Source organism: Garra rufa, chromosome 8 (genome assembly GCF_049309525.1).
Source record: "Garra rufa chromosome 8, GarRuf1.0, whole genome shotgun sequence".
Lineage (NCBI taxonomy): Eukaryota > Metazoa > Chordata > Actinopteri > Cypriniformes > Cyprinidae > Garra > Garra rufa.
The window spans coordinates 21859671-21883117 of NC_133368.1; the positions used below are offsets into that span (position 1 = coordinate 21859671).

General features: G+C 37.4%; 2 protein-coding genes across 4 annotated transcripts; both read left to right on the top strand.

Moving 5' to 3' along the window:
• Positions 1 to 152: 152 nt before the first annotated feature.
• On the top strand, positions 153 to 5077 carry gjb8 (gap junction protein beta 8). The gene is made up of 2 exons (XM_073845460.1): positions 153 to 246; positions 1781 to 5077. Exon 2 carries the CDS (start codon positions 1805 to 1807, stop codon positions 2603 to 2605), a length of 801 nt encoding a protein of 266 aa, XP_073701561.1. The 5' UTR covers positions 153 to 246; positions 1781 to 1804; the 3' UTR covers positions 2606 to 5077.
• Positions 5078 to 6594: 1517 nt separating this feature from the next.
• gja3 (gap junction protein, alpha 3) lies at positions 6595 to 11952 on the top strand. 3 transcript variants are annotated; one of them, XM_073845333.1, is made up of 3 exons: positions 6595 to 6647; positions 7622 to 7685; positions 8541 to 11952. In XM_073845333.1, exon 3 carries the CDS (start codon positions 8576 to 8578, stop codon positions 9875 to 9877), a length of 1302 nt encoding a protein of 433 aa, XP_073701434.1. In that variant the 5' UTR covers positions 6595 to 6647; positions 7622 to 7685; positions 8541 to 8575; the 3' UTR covers positions 9878 to 11952. The 3 variants fall into 3 exon arrangements, with proteins under 3 accessions (XP_073701434.1, XP_073701431.1, XP_073701432.1); XM_073845330.1 differs by having other exon boundaries at positions 6606 to 6931; XM_073845331.1 differs by having other exon boundaries at positions 6606 to 6775.
• The last annotated feature ends 11495 nt before the right edge of the window (positions 11953 to 23447 follow it).

Below are 23447 nucleotides of genomic sequence, written 5' to 3' on the forward strand. Positions count from 1 at the left end.
GCATTGCAGGAACGTTCCAGTTTTGTCGCTTGCGAGCTCAAGAGCTACCCAATGAACGCTGTGACTCCGCCCTTTGTCAGGTGTACCTCTCTTTGAGAGATCACTAAACTTGCTCTCACTGTCCTCAGTCAAATCACTTCATCTCACTCTCAAGAACATAAAGAATCTCCGTGAAAGGACTTCTTTTAACTCATCTGGACGGATATATATCATGGATTTGATCTAAATTACTTTGTAGGCTAACAGGTAAACGTCCTTTTGTAAAACTGACAGACATTTCACTACTTTTTAAGTGATAATATTAATGATAATTCTGACGTGTTAAATTCGACCAATTTGAGCAAAGTTACCAAGTTGTGTTTTAAAAAAATGGAATAGAATTTAGAATATGTTCATTATTTGAAAGGATTAAACGATTTTTTGATGTTAACATATGAAAATCAAAGTATTCTCAGTTCAGTATGTTATGGAATTATAGTTTCTGTTACATTACAAAAAAACTGAGAAATAAAAATGTAATTTTACGCTATTGGTCAAAAGTTTGGAATGATAAAAAAAAATCTAGAAGACTGCATTTATTTGATCGAAAATACAGTACAATATTGTACAAACTGTACAAAACAATATTGTGAAATACTATTACAATTTAAAATTGGTTTTCTGTTGTAATATATTTTAAAATGTGCTATTCTATTTCTGTCATGGTAAAGCTGAAGTTTCAAAGCCATTACTCCAGTCTTAAGTGTCACATGATCTTTCAGAAATCATACTAATATGCTAGTACTATTTGTACTGTATTTTTGGTCAAATGCAGTCTTGGAGAGCATAAGAGACTTCTTTCAAAAACATTTAAAAATCTTAATTATTTCAAACATTTGACCAGTAGTAGCCTCTATCTATATATAGTAGCCTATTAATGATTATTAAAATAGTTTGTAATAGATTCTCAGTGTATTTTAAGATGTTTTTGTCTTGCCAATAACTTTTTGTAAACAACATGTAAAGTTCTTTAGCTCATCAAGGCTGCATTTATTTCAAAAGTACAGGGAACACAAAAAACGGTAATACTGTGAAATGTTTTTACAGTATAAAATAATGGTTTCTATTTTAATACACTTTAAAATATAATTTAATCCTGTGATGCAAAGCTGAATTTATATCAGCCATTACTCTAGTCTTCAGTGTCACATGATCCTTCAGAAATCATTCTAATATGCTGATTTATTTTAAGAATAATCTATGTTGGCAACAGTTGTGCTGCCAAAACTTTTTCCGGAACCTATGATTCTTTTTTCAGGATTCTTTAATAAATAAAAAGCTAAAAAGAACAGCATTTATTCCAAATCTAAATCTTATAAATGTAATAGAAGTATTAATTTCTTTCAGAAAAAAAAAAGAATAAAAATGGTCTGACCCCAAACTTTTTGTTGTAGTGTATATTGTTAGAAAATATTTCTATTTTAAATAAACGCTGATCTTTCCAACTTTTTAGTCATCAAAGAATCCTGAAAAAAATATCACAGGTTTAAAAAAAACTGATAATAAATCAGCATATTAGAATGATTTCTGAAGGATCGTGTGACACTGAACACCGGAATAATGAAACTAAATATCCACCATTGATCACAGGAATAATGTATATTAAACGTTATTTTCCATCGTAATAATATTTCACAGTATTACATTTTTTTTTCTGTAATTTTGATCAAATAATATATCACATTTTTATTGATTTTTTTTGTACTTTCTGCAACAAATTGATTTCTTTCTTTTCAATTAGGAGCTGAGAGCAACAGTAGACAGGATGAGTTGGGGAGCACTTTATGCCCAGCTGGGAGGGGTAAATAAACACTCCACCAGCTTGGGAAAGATCTGGCTGTCGGTCCTCTTCATCTTCCGCATTTGCATCCTTGTAATAGCCGCCGAAACAGTCTGGGGAGATGAGCAATCTGACTTCACCTGTAACACACAACAGCCCGGCTGCAAAAACGTCTGCTACGACCACTTCTTTCCAGTCTCACACATCCGCTTCTGGTGCCTGCAACTCATCTTTGTGTCTACACCAGCTTTGCTGGTGGCTATGCATGTGGCGTATCGCAAACGCAATGTAAAGAAAGGACTATTGGCCAAACGAGGCAGCGGTACCAAAGGGGAAGACCTGGAGAGCCTGAAAAAGAGGCGTCTACCCATCACTGGGCCGCTGTGGTGGACCTACACCTCCAGCTTGTTCTTCCGGCTCCTTTTCGAAGCTGGGTTCATGTACGCTCTGTATTATGTCTACGATGGGTTTCAGATGGCACGTCTTGTAAAGTGTGAGCAATGGCCCTGTCCCAATAAAGTTGACTGCTTTATCTCACGACCAACCGAGAAGACGGTTTTCACCATTTTCATGGTGGGATCTTCTGCCATTTGCATTGTGCTCAATGTGGCTGAACTGGCCTATCTGATTGCCAAAGCATTGCTGAGGTGCTCAGCCAGAGCCAAAGGAAGGCGGGCGTTCGTTCACCAAGATAAAATGTCCACTGAAAAGGCGAACTTACAGAACGAAAAGAACGCAAGGTTGCTTTCATCTGCTTCGGACACATCAAGCAACAAGACTGTTTAAGATTATCCCACCATCCAGTGACAAATAGGTATTAGGTTTATAGATGACAGTGTTTTAACTTTTCTAATGCCATTGGAACATAATAATTAGTATGTTTTTTTGTAGCTTGTTTTTGACAACCTGTCCTGAGAATGCAAGAAGGCCACAAACCTGACAGCATGCTTCAAGCATGCTTCATTCCAAAGCTGACATTCCTCCCCCAAGCCAAAAGACAATTGGGGCATATGGCACTGCATTGTCAGTCAAAAAGTTGGAGGTTGTTGAATTTCATTTTCCACATTACGCCTGTCACAGTACTCTAATGGCATTAGAAAAGCCCGAGAGTGACTCCTAGTGGTCAAAACGACATAAATGAAGTTCAGAGACCGTCTTTGCACAAAAATGAGTGTCCTTTTTTTAAGGAATCATTTACACGATGTTGTATTGTACATAAATGCTTCTTTTTAACTTTACATGATTGCGTTCTGCTTTGTTTACGCAAATCCTATTGCTGTTTCTGTTTGTTTACCCATCAACACTTTTGACTAGCAATATCATTTCTAGAGCTGAGATTTGTGTTGTGTTTGTATTTGTGCTTACTTTGGTACATCATTGAAATGTTTTCAACAACGGCAGATCTAGTTTAAAGCCGTTTCACAAGGTTGTTCTTGTATTGATCCCTCTGCTGAAAAAAACAACAGACACTATCACATACATTTTAATGGTTTAGCTGGTTATAATGACCCTGTTGGTCTCTACTGCACTCTAAAAGATGCTGGGTTAAAAACAACCCAAATTGGGTCACTTGGCAACCCAGCGCTTTGAAGATGGACAAAACACATGCTGGGTTATTTTCATCAGGCTGCCTTAAATATTTTTAACATGCTGGGTTGTTTCATTAAAGTCAACTATTATATAAAATAAAATTATTATATTGCTGTCTCAAAAAGGGCTGGAAATTAAAATTGCACAGAATTAGGCGACGGCAATAATCCAAAGATGAACATTTATTAAGCAAGAACACCTAAGCACAAAAATATAAGACAAATTGACTTTTTTTAGGTGAATACAAACTCGATTAACATACATTTTAGAAATAAAAAAATGTAACATTTAAAAGTAGCATTTTAATTGAAGTTCTCTTCAACCGTTCTCTCTAATCACTTTTCACCGAAATAGGGCTAATTCTTGTGCCGGTGTGTCGCCGAAATCTAAGCCAGACATGGGCTGCTGTTCGAAGACCATAACTTGTCCCTAAACAAACAGTACTGAGATTAGATAACATATTTTAACATTAAATTCAATTAAATTTAGTGTTATAACGAATAAAATCATTTACCATTTACGTTATGGGAGGCAAAAGGCCTCCATCACACCAAACGACCGCTGCTAACGCATTTAGCTGCCAGTGTTCCCATATATTGCGTTACATAAAATATAATTTACAGCACCGAAAAGACATTAAAAATGAAATACAATGAATACAAACCTTTGTTTCGCTGAAAAAGTGCACCAAATCGACGGCGCTGAGAACCGCTCTCTCCTGTAGAGGACGCAATGTAACTCAGCAGCTGGGTTGTTTGTCGAGACAGGCTCAACCCAGCGGTTGGGTAGAAAAAACAACAACCCAGCAGCTTTGTAACGTTCTAGGCAAGTCACGCCAAACTGCCTGGGCACATTTATTATTTTTATATTATTATTAATTTGATTGCAACGTTATATTGTCCTAAGCTCTATTTTTCCACCTTGTACTACTTGCATAAACACCGCACCCGTAGGGCCTGACATTGTTATTTCGCGGGCAATGTTATGTCAGAGCTCGGAACTGGGAGTACATCGATCTAGGGTTTGACTGCCGCTCCGGTGCACTTTCACGGGCATAAGGTTGGAAAAACACGGGTAACGGGTTGCCTGAAATGCGGCATTAGTTACAGAAAAACTGTTTTTTAGAGTGTAGTAATTGGTCTCCTTCTATTGGTGGCTTGTTAGAACCACTAAATCCTACTGGAATATGTCCCAAAATACAATGGTTAAAAGTTAATGGTTTGTAATATTTGTAATGGTATTTGTAGTGGAAACAATTAGAATTTCTGTGATGGTTCATTTTTTCAGAGCGGCCCTACCGGGATTTTATATCAGTATACAACAGTTCATAATGAAGTTGTTAACAAATGGGCTGTAGTGGCGTGAGAAGGTTTACTAGTTGAGCGCAATCTGTGACCTTGTCAGTCAGTCTACCTGATGATAGGTGAGAGCTTGTGGTCTTGATATTCGTCAACTCTCCGTTATCTTCTTCTCTTTTTTTCTCTCTCTCTCTCTAAGAGGCTCTACTAGTCAGCGGTGACCAGTTTTGTTTTTAAGACTGTGATTGAACTGCGGGAATTATTGTTACCAAAGTTTCACACGGTATTGGTTGAATCCTCTGCTGTTTTCTAAAGCGAGCTGTGATCATTTTTGATAGCCGACTGTTTGTAAAAGCACATTTCTTTTTAATTTTGGCTAACAATTTATCTTTTTTTTTAATCAATATCTTAATAAAAACGTATTAAATGTTTGCTGTTTGTCATATTGTAATTCCCGTGGGGAAAACCAATGGAGGGCGGTGCATTTCTATTCTATTTTAGGAAAGGCCTGCTGCATGACTGGATACTTTCCCATGCAGTACAAAGATTCCAGAATTTTTGACTAGACTAGTTTTTGTCTTTTTGCCAGTTTATTATAACAAGCCAACTTTTAGTAATTGCTTTAATTACTAATATACAGCTTTTGAACAGTAAGATTTGTAATGTTAATGTTAAAGTCTCTTTTGCTTACCAAGTCTGCATTTATTTGATCCAAAATACAATAAAACAGTAATACATAATTAATGATCCTTCAGAAATCATTCTAATATTCTGATTTGCTGCTCAGAAAAAAAACATTATTATTATTATTATGCTGAAAACAGCTGAATATATTTTTTTCAGTTTTTTTTATCAATAGAAAGTTCAGAAATAGAAATATAAATCTTTTGTATCATTATGTCTTTATCACGATTTTTTATTAATTTAAAGCATCTTTGCTAAATAAAAATGTTCATTTCTATAATTTATTTCCCTAAATAAAATTAGCTTTGAGTGGTATAGTGTATAATGTTACAAAAGATTTTTATTTCAGATAAATGCTGATCTTTGGATCTTTCTATTAATCAAACAATCCTAAAAAAAGTACTTTACTGTTTTAAATATTGATGATAATAATAATAAATGTTTGTTAAACAGCAAATCAGCATATAATAACTATTTCTGAAAGAATCATTCATGTGACACTGAAGACTGGAGTAATGATGCTTAAAATTCAGCTTTGATCACAGCAATAAATTCTACATTTTTAAAATATATTCAAATAGAAAGCAATTTTTCAAATAGTAAAAAAATTTCACAATATTACTGCTTTTGCAGTATTTTCGATCAAATAAATGCAGGCTTGGTGAGCAGAAAAACATTTAAAAACCTTTGACTGGTAGTGTACATAAAGTAAATTGTGCTGTAGACACAATATTGTCAGTTATTTTGATATTTTTTACTCCGCTAGCGAAAATAGTTCCAAAGCAGAATCAAAGTTTCAAACAATGGAACAATGACTGACTGATTGAATGGAACGCGGAGTGATACAAAGAGTGAAAAAGTCCCGATTCTTAACACTCATCGAACACCGCCTGTACAATCATATTATTATGATTATTACGATTATTATTATTATTTATATTATTATATTATTTAATATAATAATAATCATAATCATCACCGTTTACCAACATCATCATTATTATTATTAGCTATTTTGATTAAACTATTATTATTATTAATAATATGACATTTTGTGGTATAAAGTAAAACAAAGCATTTGTCTTCATGTAAAATAATATGTTGGAGTACAGTTAAGTTGGGGCGATGAGTTTACCCCAGTTGACAGGGGCGTGGCGTGCGCGCTGACTGGCCGATGACTTTCTGAACGCAGCACTCTTGCATGACCACTCAAAGTGACAGTAGCGATGGCTGGGAACGGGAGACAGCTGCGCTTGGTGAGACCCCGTCTCCACACTCGGTTTGCCATGAAAAACTAGGTTTCCTACGAGAGTTTGGCCTCGGGTCTGTGTGTGAAGAACTTTTGTGAATGAATAAGTTGGCCGGCCACTTTCAAAAGAGTTTGGTAAGCTGGCAGTGCTGCCAGGATTTGGGAACGGGGGGAGCGGGGAGGGCTCCTGCTACCTTTGGGAGGTCTGTATGCTTTCAACGCACTCAAACTGTGGCACCAGTGGCCGCTGGATATTGCTTTCTTTAGATAAGTTTGCCTACTTCAGTCAAGGTATGCTTTAAGTTAGGTGTACAAATCTTTTATTCTTTTATATCCCACATTAATTAATATGACTTTTTGCTAACTGGTAGGCCATCAATTTAGACTCCAGTTTGGATGGTTTGTGCCTACTAACAGCTAACATCATTTAGACACATTTCAAGAAAAAAGCAGCTGTTTAAGATGACAGGTATGAGCGCATGAGTGCAAACTCTGTCTGACAGTTTGGCCTGAACGTACAGTGAGAACAGTGGGCGATTACTATCATTAGCCAATTATATAAACATCAACAGTTTGTAATTAAATGCTTAGCTGAGAGATCAGAGATCAAACGCTAAGTGTTAGTGATAATTATAAACTAACAACTTTAAAATCTGTAATGAAAATGAGCTGCACTGGGAACCAAAGGATTTTTTAGGATAATTTGATAGAAATGAGCCATACCAGACCATAATTTACTGGAATAAAAAAAAAAAAATACACAAAAGGGCTAAAATCTTTACTATCTATAAAAGTAGTATAAGGATTTAAAAAAAAAAAATTATTAGCATTTATATAAAGCTATGAAAAAAGATGTATATATAAATGTAAAATAAGTAAAGTTAAATCTAAAATAAATGAATAAACAGCTGTTTTCTGTTATCATTATTATTGTTGTTGTTGTTGTTATTATTATTATGTAACTTGCACTTTCTTTTTTAGGGTCATAGACTTGATTTAGAACCTTAGTCGATGGATTTGCCGCCCTCAATACAACATCATTTTAGTAAGTAAATATACTGTTTTTCTTCCTATTGTATATTTTGCTCTTTTTAGGTTCCTTGTTTACTAATAGAAATAATTTAATATAAAGATGAACCTGTGTTGATCAAAATTATGCCGGTTCATCAGTTTTTCACAGCACTTACAGGATGAAATAACGAATTGTACATTTTAGCTGGCGATTATACTAAAGTAGGCATGATATGAATGTAGATTTACATCTGTAAAGTGGCCTGTCTCCATATTTCACTGCATTTTTCACCTTGATGTCCTAAAAAATTGGCTCTCTCAGGGCCCTCCGCACATCACTGTCCAGTCAATGCTTTCAACTGTTTTTGAACATTATAATGTCGATCTCAGCACATGCCTGCGGGGCAGTGAAGCGAACAGGTGAGAGAGAAAGAGACGTGTGTATGAGTGTGGTGAAAAAGTGTGTGTACGCGTGTATGTGTGCGTGTGTCAGTGGCTGGAGAGAAAGCCAGCCAGAGAGAGTTTGCTTACACTGTGCATGCCAGGTTCATAGTAGCCAGTTAGAGAGTTAAATAGCGAGGGGTCACGAAATCCAAAAGTTTACGTCAAAAGTTTCGTTTTTTAATGTGATATTTACAGTGATCAATGACAAGGCTGATTTGCTTGGTTTTCCTAAACGTCGTTTGATAAAGTTGTGCAAGGGAGTGCTTCATCAGGACTGAGCCTTCGGATCTTATGCAGAAGCGTGAAATGCTGTGTGAGTTAGTGAGGGCTGAGCGTGTTTTATACGTTCATTTAAGTTTAGCTGCGCCTGTTTAAATAGGCAGTGCAGGCCTGAGATGTACAGTGTGCCTTTTAACCCTTTCTCACCTCTCTCTCTTGCCCTCAGACTGTACTTTCTCTCTAGGCTAGAAATCGTGAAGCATGGGTGACTGGAGCTTTCTTGCACGGCTCTTGGAGAATGCACAGGAACACTCTACCGTGATCGGCAAAGTCTGGCTGACAGTACTCTTCATTTTTAGGATTCTGGTGTTGGGAGCGGCGGCCGAGGAGGTCTGGGGTGACGAGCAGTCGGACTTCACCTGCAACACGCAGCAACCCGGTTGCGAGAACGTCTGCTACGACGAGGCCTTCCCCATCTCCCACATCCGCTTCTGGGTGCTCCAGATCATCTTCGTGTCCACGCCGACGCTCATCTACCTGGGCCATGTCCTGCACATCGTTCGTATGGAAGAGAAGCGGAAAGAGCGCGAGGACGAGCTGCGCAAGGCCAGTCGGCTCCAGGATGAGAAAGAACTCCTGTATAGAAATGGAGGGGGAGGGGAGTCCGGTGGACGGGGTGGGGGCGGCGGCGGCAAAAAGGAGAAGCCGCCAATCAGAGACGAGCATGGCAAAATCCGCATCAGAGGTGCCTTGTTGCGCACCTACGTGTTCAACATCATTTTCAAGACCCTGTTTGAAGTGGGGTTCATTTTAGGTCAGTATTTCCTCTATGGCTTCCAGTTGCGGCCCCTGTATAAGTGTGCGCGGTGGCCCTGCCCCAACACGGTGGACTGCTTCATTTCCCGGCCCACGGAAAAGACCATCTTCATCATATTTATGCTTGTGGTGGCTTGCGTGTCCCTTTTGCTGAATTTGTTAGAAATATATCACCTCGGATGGAAGAAGGTCAAACAGGGCATAACCAACGAGTTTGCCCCCGAACGCGAGTCGCTGCCCGACGCGGACGAACCGGAGCCCGAGTCTCCCAGAACTGGGCCTGCCGCCCTCAGCTACCCGCCAGACTACACGGAGGTGGCGGTGGGTGGAGGAGCGTTCCTCCAGCCTGTGTCGGCGCCCTCTACGGCCGAGTTCAAGATGGACCCTCTGCGCGAGGAGCTCCAGGAGTCCTCGCCGTTCTACATCAGCAACAACAACCACAGGCTGGCTGCCGAGCAGAACTGGGCCAACCTGGCCACCGAGCAGCAGACTCGGGAGATGAACGCCACCTCTCCCTCCCTGTCCTCCTCCTCCTCGTCTCGCTCCTCCGATAATGGGCGGCAAGCCAAAGACGCCGCTCAGCACGCCTCCCCTGGCGGCGGTTTGAGTACCGGGCCAGAGGAGGGGCACGTCACCACCACGGTGGAGATGCACGAGCCGCCCGTCATTTTCACTGACGCTCGACGACTGAGCAGGGCTAGTAAAGCCAGCAGCGCGAGAGCGAGGCCCAATGATTTGGCGGTGTAGTGGCTTTTTGTGGACAAAAAATACACAAAAAAACAAGAGGAAGTGAGAGGCAGATTGCTGAAAATGAAAAAGTGATTTCCGTTCATTATTAATTCTATTTTGGAATGTAAAGATGCAAAGAGTTTAGACATCTTTTATGCGCTTGTGAAAGATAGCTTCTGAATTATGCAGTAGTTCAATGGAGCAACACACCTGATTCAGAATCTCAATGATTCACTGAACAAAGTCACTTAAATTAGTCTTATGACAAGGCCTTAATGTAAACATTTTATATTGTATTCAGGTCACCAAATACAGGTTAAAAATACAAGCAAAAATACATTTAAAGCACAACATAAATACACTCTGTGGTTTGAATAGCACATGAGAGAAATGTGATAAAGAAACTAGTTGAAGTAATTGAAGAAAGTAGTCAAATTCATGAACACCCCACCTTCAAACATAAAAATGTTCTTTTTCCTATTCCAGCATCTGTCTCTACATTTCCTCACTCTAAAGACAAATCAAAAGGTTGTGGAAGAAAAAAGTAAAAAGCACATTGCCTGATAAAAGTGGCAGACTTTATTGCATCACAGAGAAATCATCTATACACTGAAAAATGAACATATTGCTGAGGCAAGTGAAATATTTAGATAACTGTCGTACTACTGAATGGTGCAGAGTTTTAATTCCTATAGCTTGTGTATTCTCTGGACCAAGTTTCTTTTTTTTTTTTTTCCAATCCCATGATCTGAAGTTCACATCCCGCTCCACTGTTGGATTTGAGAGTTTTGATATATGACCATGTCCAATCTTGCCATCAGGAATACATGATCACTTTTAAAGTAGGTTATCGGATGAGACATGTGACATTTGAAATCCTTATTGGTTTTTATTTCAAAACATTTGAGCATTTTCTAAAAATGTAAGCAATTGGTTGAGAATGAGTACAAAAACAGTTATCGAAAACATTGCTTTTCTGTAGTCAGTTCGTGGTTGCCAAAAAGTAGTTACTTCGAAATGGACATAAAAAGATGCTGCAAGTGTCTTATGCTGATATGAGTTTATCCCCCTTTTTTCTGTCTTTCTTTTTTGGTCCAGTTTCAGGTTACTGTGAGGCCCTCATTTTTACCGGCTACTACTGCTGTTGAATAGAACATGCCTTCTGTAAACATAACAACTCACAACAAAGTGACAGCACAACATGATCTTTTTTGGAAACCTTGACAAAACCGTTCTTGAGACCCATTTGAACACAATGTATGTTGGTTTTACTATCAGGTATATATTTCAGCGAACCATTTAAAGAGACAGACAGCCCTGAAACCGAAATGGTACATTCAGTTTGTGCTTAGGACAGACAGACAGTATTATTTTTGCTTTTATCAAATCACAGTATTTACAGATGTATGTTATTTATTTTCTGCTGTTTTAATGTATCCAAAAACCAAAGTGTGTTATTTTGTCATTTTTTGGTTCTTAAAGTTTACATTTTAGTAAATAGTTGAAGATTTGCACATTTAGGCAAAAGACACTGTTCAATAATTCTTACATTGATAGAAAGGAGGAAATATTTTTGATCCTTAAAGGAAAATGTCTTAATGGTGAAAGTCGTTGTGTTGATAGCAGTATTATTCCACTTAAATAACATCAAATGTAATTTATGAAACAGCACTTGTAGAGTATAAGAAATATACACGTTGCCCATGTTTTATTTTAGGACTGTTGTGGTGGCCTCAAAGGACCGCAGGAAATTTGAACATCGTGCATTATAGCATTTCATCCATTCTGAATTTGAATTGGCCAGCCAGCCAGCCAGCTCTTTCCTATCTCGATCCGTTTGTAGTGTACTTAGTTGCAGCCCATTATTCTCAGATAACGCTCATTTCTTGAACTTCTTGAACTGATTTTCTCTAGCAGAGCTGATTATTCTGACCAATCAGGGAAATGAACCACCTACATATGCTCAGAACAGCAGCCTGTTTCAATGCTGTCTTAAGAGAAGTGCCTTGTGTATTCAATTTTATAAGAACAAGTTGATGTAAATGTTCATTTACCTCAAATGTTTACAAAGCTGTTACTAAATAAACTTTTTGTACCATAAATGTAGGCTGCACTGTCTTTTTCATTTGTAAACAGGAGTCGTCAAAACTCACGTTTAATCTTATTGATGTTAAATGCTTTCAAGTGCTGGCCTGTTCACTAAAAAGGCTATTAAAAAGCATTTGCGATTTAGATCCTTCTAAAGGTTAGAATGTAATTAAGTAATTTAGTCATTTTTGACCAACCCCGGCTTTAGTTAAAAACTTAATGATGCTAACCCCTATCAGGGCATTCACACAATTTTATGTGATCCAGCCCCAAACCATCAAGAACAACACCATAATGAGAAACAAATCCACAGGAAGCCTGAGCACATCTCAAACGAGAACTTGCCCTCGTTGACCTCTGACCTTTACGCTTATCAGTCCTCCACTCCAGATTCCTAGAGGGGAAGTGAGAATGAGACTAAATGATGAGGGACACTGAAATGACACATCACCCCCACGATTCACACAGTCCTCCCTCCATGAGGGAAAAGCAAAACCACGCAGACCAGAGGATGATGTTTCATGTATGAAACAGACAATTTGACGCAGTCACCCCAATTGAAATCTTGATTCGGTTTGTATCAGACAAATACTGCTTTGTTTTGTTTGCAAGCTATTTATAATCTGAAAGTAAAAGAACAAGTGTTGACCTTTTAAGTAGCTTTCATTTGTTTAGCTGTCTGTTAGTGGCTAAGGAGGTAACACCTGGAGAGAATTATCCGTTAGCATTTCCATTTATCTCAATGGCAGCTGTTTAGGCAATACACACCTAGAAGTACACAACCTCTCCGTCAGGCCTCAGTTCTGAATAAAGTTATTTAGTGTGCTGGTCATGGGATCACAACATCTCCATCAGTATTTTGAAAAAAATCCAGTTTTCAACACTGCACATAAATACCAGAAACACGTGCAAAAAAACCTAATCCTGATTAAATAATACTTGCTCTGTTATTGCGGTTTACTTCAGTTTGAGTTGAAATGCAACAGCTGAAAGCTCAAGCTTTCAGATAGTCTCTGGTCATTACACATATAATACAAAAAATGACAGGATATCTCAAGAAGAGGGTTTATACTGGATATAGGGTTTAAATACTGAATCAGAGGCACGTTGTCTGCGAAAACCTGAGACTTCAAAAAGAAAAATTTAAAGGGATAGATAGATGTCATTAATTACTCACCCACATGTCTTCACAAACCCGTAAGACCTTTGTTAATCTTCGGAACACAAATTAGGATTTTTTTAAATGAAATCCAAGAGCTTTCTGACCCTGCATAGACAGCAACACAACTGACATGTTCAAGGTCCAGAAAGGTAGTATGGACATTAATAAAATAGTCCATGTGACATCAGTGGTTCAACCATAATTTTACAAAGCTATGAGAATACTTTTTTGAGTGCATAGAAAACAAAAATAATGACTTTATTCAACAATTTCTTCTCTTCTGTGTCAGTTTTCGCAGCACATTCAGAAGAGTATCACAATGCATACGTATGGTGCTGCTGACGTAGGAGCGAGCAAAGGTCTTACGGGTTTGGAACGGCATAAGGGTGAGTAATTAATGACAGAATATTCATTTTTGGATGAACTATCCCTTTAAATCCCTTTTCTCAGCCATAAATCAGCACTGGGAGTAAAATTAAATGGAATAATTTTATGGGAGGCTACATTAAAAGCATGAGAGATGTTGACAGGAGTTAGATGTCAACATTACCAGCTTAAAAAAGTCAGATCTGACAGTGGAGTTCAAGTTCAGAGAACTTTAATTCTCACCGTCCTGGTCCGTTTGAACTGACACTTATTGCATCTAGTCAGCACATGTTGTGTTGTGGGAACAGACTCTGTCACACACACACACACACACACACACACACACACACACACACACACACACACACACACACACACACACACACACACACACACACACACACACACACACACACACACACACACACACACACACAGCAGTTGAAGCTCCACTGGCTGTTTCATGTGCTTGGTGTCTAGATATCTATGAGAGGACAAGTGTGTTGGGTTATTTTAGGGCCGAAGGATTAGAGGGACAATGCACATTTGAAACTGGCAAAACATATGCGATGGTTACCATACACAAAGCTAATTTGGATTATCAATATATATTAAGATAAGAATATGGACAGTAATCAATGATTGTTATGAGAAGAGCAAAACGAAACAATGACATCAAATGAAATGGATTGTTGTAGTAAGGGTTTGTGGGAAAAAGAGCATGGAGCCAGTCATTGAAGAGGAGGTGATACGCAGTAGGTGTTAAGTCCAGTGTTTGAGGGGTGTCATTCGATTGGTTGTCTGCGGGCTGAAGGTTGCAGTGCTATCTACGAAGGGCAGGGTCTATGTGTAGCACTTGGCTTCACCATCCCAGAACTAAAAACACACAGGCGGTTATTTATAGCCTTTAATCACCTTGGAAATTCATGCAGCCTCTCTGCCTAAATACCACTGTGCTGTGTTGTTTATATCAGGAAAGCCACTCAATATGTTTGGGGCCCAGTCTGGACCAAGGTGTGCATGTGCAGTTAATGACCGTTGATGTTGAACTTTTCAACATGGTAATTGAATCATACCATGCCATTTGGTGCCATAAAGATAAAGGGGACATGGGATGCCTATTTTCTACAAGTTGATATGATTCTTTAGGGTCACACTTTTTACCTTGTCAAAAACAGCTCTGTTCACAGGGACCCATTTCAGTGCACGTCTCTTTAAATGTTAATGAGCTACTGCTCACCCCGTCCCTCTCTTCAGTTTTTTTTTTTTGTGTGTGTGTGTATGCGGTGGCACGTTACCATCAAAAACAAAACTAATCCACTTCATCCTCAGTGGCTATGATGTTGGGAGAACATTAAGACTCTTATGTTCATTTTTATATCCAACTACAAAACACCTGCATTGCTTACAAGCAGAGGTGTAAAATACTTGAGTAATTTTACTTGATTACTGTACTTAAGTATTATTTTTGGGGATTTGTACTTTAATCAAGTACAATTTAAACTGACTACTTGTAATTTTACTTGATTACATTTCTGAAGAAAAAACAGTACTTTTTACTCCTTACAATTTTATTTTATCTTAAAAAGTACATTACATTTTTATTTCATCTTATACACATTAAATATGGTAAACAGAAGAGAATTAATCAAATTAGGTGCAAATAATTATCAATATTTGCTGAGAAAAAAACTCTAAGTGCCCCAAATAGACAATTAAAAGATCAATTATCCTTTTAGACAGTGACGTTTAATAGACACCACAAAAAGTGGCCTTTCAAAGTGTTAATGTTGTTTGTTTAATTCTATAACTCTTCTCATTAATTTAACACATTGTATTCTGTCTGGAATATGTTTTATGTCTCTGCATCAAATCTTGCTCTTCAAAGGGATAATTCACCCAAAAATGAAAATTCTCTCATCATTATCTGAACCTCTGTCATGCCAGATGTTCATGACTTTCTTTCTTCAGATGAACACAAGCAAAGATTTTTAGTAAATATAATGCAAGGGGACAAGAACACTTCAGAAACCACACAAAGTGAACATGGCGGTCAAGTTTAAAATATTAGTCTTTGTATTTTTCTTACATATCTTAGATCACTTCACTTAAGGAGACCCTGATTCATTACCAGTGGTTGCCTGAGTTACTGTCATATTCATTTGTGTATAGTTTTTGAAGTGTCATTTTTAGATGTCCCATACACTTGCATTATATGGAAAGTATTTTTTTTTTTTTTTTTAAACTCTTAGTTTGTGTTCATCTGATAAATGAAAGTCATATGGGATGGCATGAGAGTGGAAAGGATGGAGTTTCCTTTTAATACCTTTCCCTGTTTTGTTTTTTTCGGTGTTCTGTGCTTCATTTTTATTGTTGTTATGGCACTAGATATATGTGTTTGACCTCTGCCATTGCATTTTTGCATCTTTCTCTCCCTTTAACCATACTTCTGTATGTCTGTCAGTACTTTTACTTTTTTAATACTTGAGTACAATTTTAAGTTGTACTTTTTTACTTTTACTCAAGTATGTTTTTGGCCAGATACTTGTACTTTTAATTGAGTAAAATTTTCACTGAGTATCTGTACTTTCACTTGAGTAAAATTTTTGAGTACTTTTTACACCTCTGCTTACAAGACATAGTTGTCACTACAGCCGCTCAAGTGCAGAGAAAATGGCGGACTGGCTAAGGGTGGGAATATGCTAATAAGGGACATTCTATAAGTGGTCGTGGGTCTTACTGACGTCATACTGCTCAGAAAATCAAAACGGCTTGATAATTGAGACTGTTCAGGTTTTTAGGGATTAAAAAAAGAAGTGAATGGATTTTTATCATTGTAGGGTGGTTGTGTCCACACACTACTAGGACATTTATATGCAAACCATGTAAAAGTGAATTTTGCATCTATGTAACACCACTGACAATTCAATAACAAAGTGATAGTTCACCCAAAATAAAAGTTCTGTCATCATTTACTCATCCTCATGTCTTTCCAAACCTGTTTGCCATACTTTCTCATCTGGAACATAAAAAGAATATGTGACTATGGACCACAAAACCAGTCTTAAGTAGCACGGGTATATTTGTAGCAATAGCCAACAATACATTGTATGGGTCAAAATTATCGATTTTTCTTTTATTATATTTAGATATTTCTGCACCCTCAGATTCCAGATTTTTAAATAGTTGTATTTCAGCCAAATATTGTCCTATTCTAACAAACCATACATCAGTGGAAAGCTTATTTATTCAGCTATTTTTAAAAATTGACCCTTATGACTGATTTTGTGGTCCAGGGTCACATATTTTGAGAAATGACTCAGTGTTTATGTATTTATTTTTGTCCATACAGTGGAAGTCAGCAGCCACCAAGAGAGTTTGGAAATCAACATTCCTAAAAATAATTTCTTAAATATTTCACAGACGGAAGAAAGTCAAACAAGGTTGGAACAATATAATTTCTCTATTAACTATATCTTTCAGTCATTATTTTAAAAGCATGGCAATAAAAGTTTTATTTAATTAAGTATCAATATTTTTTTTAATTAATCTTAAATATAATAAAACATAATATTTAAGAGTCATTACATTTTAAAATAAAATCTTTTATTTCAGTGTATATAAAAACACAATATTTATATTTCAAAATATTAACCAATATTTTTATAATATATAAAATCATTGAATTGGGACATGTTTACTTCACTCAAATACAAATAAATCCCAATCTAATCATGACAAACTATAAATCATTGTAAAAAATTTAGTAGGAACAGTAATAGATTAATTCATGACAAGAGTGCACCTCAACAATTTATATCATAACAGGAGTTCTGACCTTTGTCACAAAGCCTTTTTTCATTGCCCTTTTCCTTATCACGCTTTAGAAATCATCATAAATTATAAATCAATTGAAAGCATAAAACCTCAAAATTCATCCTGTGAAAACCATTTTAAAATCGGACATTCATATTACAAAATTTATTTGTTCATACACTCTTAAAAATAAAGGTTCTTTATTGACATCAATGGTTCTACGAAGAACCTTGAAAATCCATGGAACCTTTCAAATGCAGAAAAGGTTCTTTAGATTTTTAAAATGTTCTTCAAATTGGTTCTTTTAGGAACTGTTCACTGAAAGGTTCTTTGGGGAACCAAAAATGGTTCTTCTGTGGCATCACCGCAAAAACACCCCTTTGGAACCTTTATTTTCAAGAGTGTAACTTATGACAATTTAAGCTTGGATAGTGCATTTTTACGCAAGTTTAAAAATGGGGGTGACAATTAAGGGTACATAATATCTAAAGACACATAATATAAAGTGGGGCCTGGCATTGTATAGGAATTGTGTGCATTGCAGTTTGACCTTTTGCCAGCTGAAAGTAAGCTGAGAGCATCTGCCACCGCGATTGTGGAATGACCCAGAAGACAAAGGCACAGCACACAGATCTCTCTGTGAACACACTCCAACACCATTGTAGTTCAGTACAGAGAATGTCTGGACTCACGTATCTAAGGGCAAAATGGCAGTGAATCTGACTGAATCTGTGTTTCAGTCACAATGTGGACAGAGATCTGTTGTTCTGTTTAAAATATGCTTCCACTGCTAGTCCCACTGCTTTCTACTAGATAGGTCATCCTAAATTTAACATCACTACAAATAAGCCCTTGAAGTTGAGCCTGATGGGACAACAGGTGTCCAAGAGTGTCATTTCGACTGACATCTTACATGAGCAGAACATGCTTTTTAAAGCTCATGTAGAAATAAAAACGTGAGAATTGTGGTGGTCATCCACATTGGCGATTCTCACTTTAGTACAGCTGGTCACTGTGACCCCCTCTCCAACACAAACTCCTCCTCCCTCAGCTCGCTCTCTGTTGTTTTATAATTAAATGGTGACATTAGTTCATATCATGTGATGCTAAAAGGATTCATCACACATTAGAGGGCCTAATCGCCACCTATAGTCTGCCTCTCGCCTCATCTATCCCAGATGACCCTGCTGAGGGCAGCGCTTTCTTTATGTCCCCTGAAAGGACTGGGGATTGAGCCCAAACAAAAAAACCCACGAGGGTGAAAAAATGTTTTTACATCCGCCTGCTCTCTCGCACGGCCAGCTGTGTGTGCGCTCAGGGTCGTTTTCGCTTTAGATCAATGGGACAAGTTATTGGAGTCTGGCCAACTCTAACTGATGGAAAAGAAAGAAAAAAGCTGCCTCTTCAAAAAAAAAGAGGGTTTGTCATACCTGCACGTGCCTTCACAAAACAGCCCGTTCTTCTCATTCTAGCCACCGATTTATCGCTCTTGTACATAATTTGGATTTTCGAACTGAAATGTTAAGCAGATTTGTGCAGCCTGCAGTGCAGGGAAAACATCCACACACATATCGCTCACAAACACAGGGAGGTGCCACAGTTCACAAGCACACTCAAATAGGTGGGGTAACCTCAGCGTGCTTTGCGTCACTCAAACAGAAAAAAAAAACAGAGAGACCACATTCCAGTGCTCCTGAAGCAGAGATCAGAGTCGTGCCCTCATGGAGAGCGATGGCCATTTATCTGGAAACAAAACTCACGCCCAAATGTGAAAGAATTTAATGTCTCCATTCCGTCCCAGCCCGCCCTAGTTTAATTTTGGCTCCAATACGCACGCCCAACGTAGGACGCCCCCAGCTGGATGCCCTGCAAGGGACACATGCTGGAAAACACCAGCTGCGGAATCAAAAGGGCTCAAAAATTATTACTTGACGTTTATGAAAAAGTCTGAAAATCTTTAACCTGTTAATAAACAATTAGAATTTTGGTTATGTTTAAAAAAAAAGAAATGAGTGAATAGTTAACACATCAAAATTAAAATTTGTCACATTATTTTTTTTGAATTTCTGTACAAAATGTTATATTTTCTTCCACTTAAACAAATCGTGTTGGAGAACATCATTATTTTCTACACACCAACTGTTGGGTGTTTAAACAAATTAGTAGGACATACCAAAAGTACTAATAATACTAAGACATTCATGTTATTTTTCACTCATATGTCTATGCCAATAACTTGTAATGACATTAAACTATTAAAGTAGAAAATGGATTAGTGTGTTATGACTGTGATGATGTCCCAATTTAATCACTAACAAATGTCATTATTACGCTATGTATTCACACTCTGACATTTCTCCACCCTGTTTACCCCAAATGAATCATTACCACAAATAAAGTGTGAATCAACAGTATGGTACCTCTCAATTAATTTAATTTATCATGGATTAAACTATATCTGTTTAAACTCACTCCATAGAGTCAACAGACTACCAGGGCAAACACTCACCATCAATGAAAAATCTGATCAAAGAGTGCTGTCAGCTTAGGATGTATAAACAAATGTCAACAGCTTATTTAGGGTTTTAGCTATAAATATTCTGGCTCTAATAAGGTCATCTTTAAAACAACTCTATGTTAGCTTTTTACCTTGAAATACGACTTTCAAAATAATTGTTTGTGACGATACACTGACTTCTGACAGAACGGATGACTTCTGTTTCTTTCCCACGCTGTCCTCAAACGTCTCTCCTGGGAATATGTAAATTTGGTGAGCAAGTCAAAGTCCTGTAAGGCAAGCCTGCAACTGTTAAGCGTAACGGCTAATGCTAACGAGTGAGTCTAGAGCAAGCATAAATACTGCGAAAAGAACAGCGTGCTTAGTTACGACTATGAAAACGTCTCTAAGTATAAGACTATATACTTTAATCTATTGTCAGAACACAAAAGTAGTAGCAGGCATCTCATCAAATTGCTTGACTTTGTTTGTGTCTAGTTTAATGCGGTTAAGTGGAGTTATAGTTCATTAAAACATGAAAATTCTGTCATTGTTTACTCACCCAGACTTGCATTCATCTTCAGAACACAAATTAAGATATTTTTGATGAAATCCTATAGAGCTTTCTGACCCTGCATAGACAGCAATGCAACTGACACGTTTAAGGCCCAGAAAGGTAACTGTTAGTAAGGACATCATTAAAATAGTCAATGTGACATCAGTGGTTTAACCGTAATTTAACCCTAAACGGGGCAACGTCGTTGGCTGTATCGGTTGATAAGACAACGTGATTTCGACGTTGAATCGATGTTTTATTTTCTACATAGCTAATAACGTTCTGATATAGACCTTTTTCCTGAGTAAACCACTGATCTATATAATGACTGGATTGCTCATTGCGTTCTAAACTGCCGTTAGGCAGTGAAGCCACCGGAAGTGTTCGATCCGCCATCTTACTATTCCCTACCTGCAGAGAGCGCCATTGAGTCACATGTAAATTGCTGACCTAAAATCACCCGATTTGAAGCGTATCTTTCACACAGGATTAGTTTTTAGGATATGTGTATGTAAATTAATTTTTACTTAAGATGTTTTCTGGAATGTTTATGGTCTTTTCGGGCTGGATAAGCGATATATTGAAATCGTTCAGGTGGGTGTGTCAGCTGCACACTTACAGAGACGGGTAACTGATCCAACACTAAATATATTTCTTTATGTACCTAATTATGCAGGAAATAATACACAGTACCATAACTGGTATTAGTATCTGAAATTGATTCGATTATACAGTAAATAATACAAGTCTCTGTTACTATATTGCTCGTTATATTGAAATTCAAATCTTTGAAATTTAAGTCCGTAAGTTACCATTTGTAGTCAGCGGTGTTCTCCGAGTCATGGTGTGTGTATTTTTAATATGCCTGATTGAGCAACATCTATTTCAGACTCTTCAGATCAGCAAATTCTGTAATAATTTACTAACATTACCGTTTCCATCTGAGTAAAATGCTGTGTATGTTGAATTAATTGTTAATTTAACGAACAAATCATTACCTGCTTCAAAATGAATAACGTTACTGTTAAATATTGTTGAAACATGCAGTTAGTCTACTGTACGAATATAAACAACAAAATGACATAAACCGTGAATAACTGTACTGAGATCGTATGATGTTTGTTTATCTGATGTACGTGACTGTAATGTAGGCTATGAACGTACATTTTCAATAAGCAGAGGGAATTCCCAACATTAACCGTTTACATGCTTAGGTCGTTTGCATTGTGAAAATGTACAGTGAGACTTCAGGTATAAAAACACTGACTTGTTATGTGATGTTTTCTCAATAAAATCGTATAGTTTCCTTTTCCTATTCATTCAATGGAATGTATGCGAATACTAGGGAATACTAATATGGCGGCGCGGTGGCTTCACTTTTATGACGTCATGAGCAATCCAGTTCTCTATTATAGATCAGTGGAGTAAACTATGAGCGCCGCCATTACGAATTTTAACGTCAGATTGAATGCTTTTCTGTTCCGGTTTCCATAGGAACCCATTCAAATAGCGTCCATCTGTTTTTAATGTAGCTAAAGTCCGCTGCTTCGTGTCATCTACACACTCATTAAAGTGAGGCACTGACAAATGACGCTCATTGCGACATTGCCAAGTGATGGCGCTATGGAGCCATGTGCTTTTTAAAAACATTTTAATAGGTTTAACATTAGTTTATTAATTCGGAATATACCCTAATTTGACTAGAAACAATGCAGACCGGAAATGCAAAGCGTTCTTTCAGTTAAGAGTCGGACTTACGTGTTCAGGAAAAACGTCTATACAGCGACCAAATAATGAACGTCGATTCAACATCAAAACTTGATTGACGACCGACACTGACCTTTACAACCAGAAATCGACGTTGAATCAACGTACATCAGCTTGCTGTCTGGGTTCAGTGGTGTAGTCTATGTGATACGCGGATATACGCCGTATACCCACTAGAAAAGGTCAAGGATTTGCGTATACCCACTTTAAAAAGCGCAAGGATACGTAACAACATGGTATTGTTACATAATTTTCAAACTTTCATTCATAAATTAACCACGTCTGTCTTGCGAGGCGTATTGTAAAGCCATCGCTCTGCTTCACAAGCAAGGAGGCACACCTCAGATTCCTGAGCACAAACATATCTGGAAAGTTCTGAAGATTACCAGGCATTTTGTGTCCTCATAATTCAGTGCATAATAGTTCATAATATTCTGTGATGAATGAGTGTTGGTGATAGAACTGTACAAATGTTCATTGTTGATGCTGCTAACCCATAAGCGTCAGTTTTCCTTTATTGTTAATAATAGTTCCAACTTGCACCCCTAAATGTGCATTGAAAATTGACAGCTCATGAAACTTGCTAAAAATAAATCAACATGTTGATAACACATAAGCAGTGTTTCAGAATGATCTCAATTGCATATAGATGCATCCTGTTTGCATAAATGAATGTGGTGGCGTTTGGGGTGTTGCTCTGGGATGGGTGAATATGGGGCTCGGAGGGAAAAAACACAGTATACTCACTACAAAAAACTAGACTACACCACTGGTGACATTTAAGAAGCGTGGGGGGAAGCAGTGAAAGTGGTCTTATTTCTTAGTTTCATTTCGAAAGGGTGTTTGTTGTGAATATTTAGACGTTGTGACTTTTTTCTACAGTGTTTGTTTAGCTCACAGGAAGCATGGTCACCTGTAGTGGGAAGTCTACTCACTCTCCGATGAAAGTTGATCTAGTTCACATATTTATTAATGCTTACATTTTTTGTAATCTGTCTCTAAATGTTTGTATCATAGGAAATATGTCACCCTTTTATGAATATAAAAACATACTCTGTAATTTTGTGGCTTGTGTTTTAGAAAATATAATCTTTTTGTAATCTTGACAAAACACATATAGTTGGAAAAGTCTGACAGTCAAGGTACCATATTTTCTAACTGTTTTGTAATATAAGTGATATTGAGACAGTTTGGGTGTCACCCAGTGGTTATTTGTGGGATAGTGCCCAAACAAAATGGCACAGGAACCACAATTTTTGTGATATCAACTTCAAATTTAGAACATAACTTAGACATATGGCTTTGGTTTTATAGCAATTGTAGAGTGCAACATGTT

Coding starts and splice junctions, on each gene's coding strand:
- gjb8 (XM_073845460.1), top strand. CDS start 1,805: ATGAGTTGGGGAGCACTTTATGCCCAGCTGGGAGGGGTAAATAAACAC.
- gja3 (XM_073845333.1), top strand. CDS start 8,576: ATGGGTGACTGGAGCTTTCTTGCACGGCTCTTGGAGAATGCACAGGAA.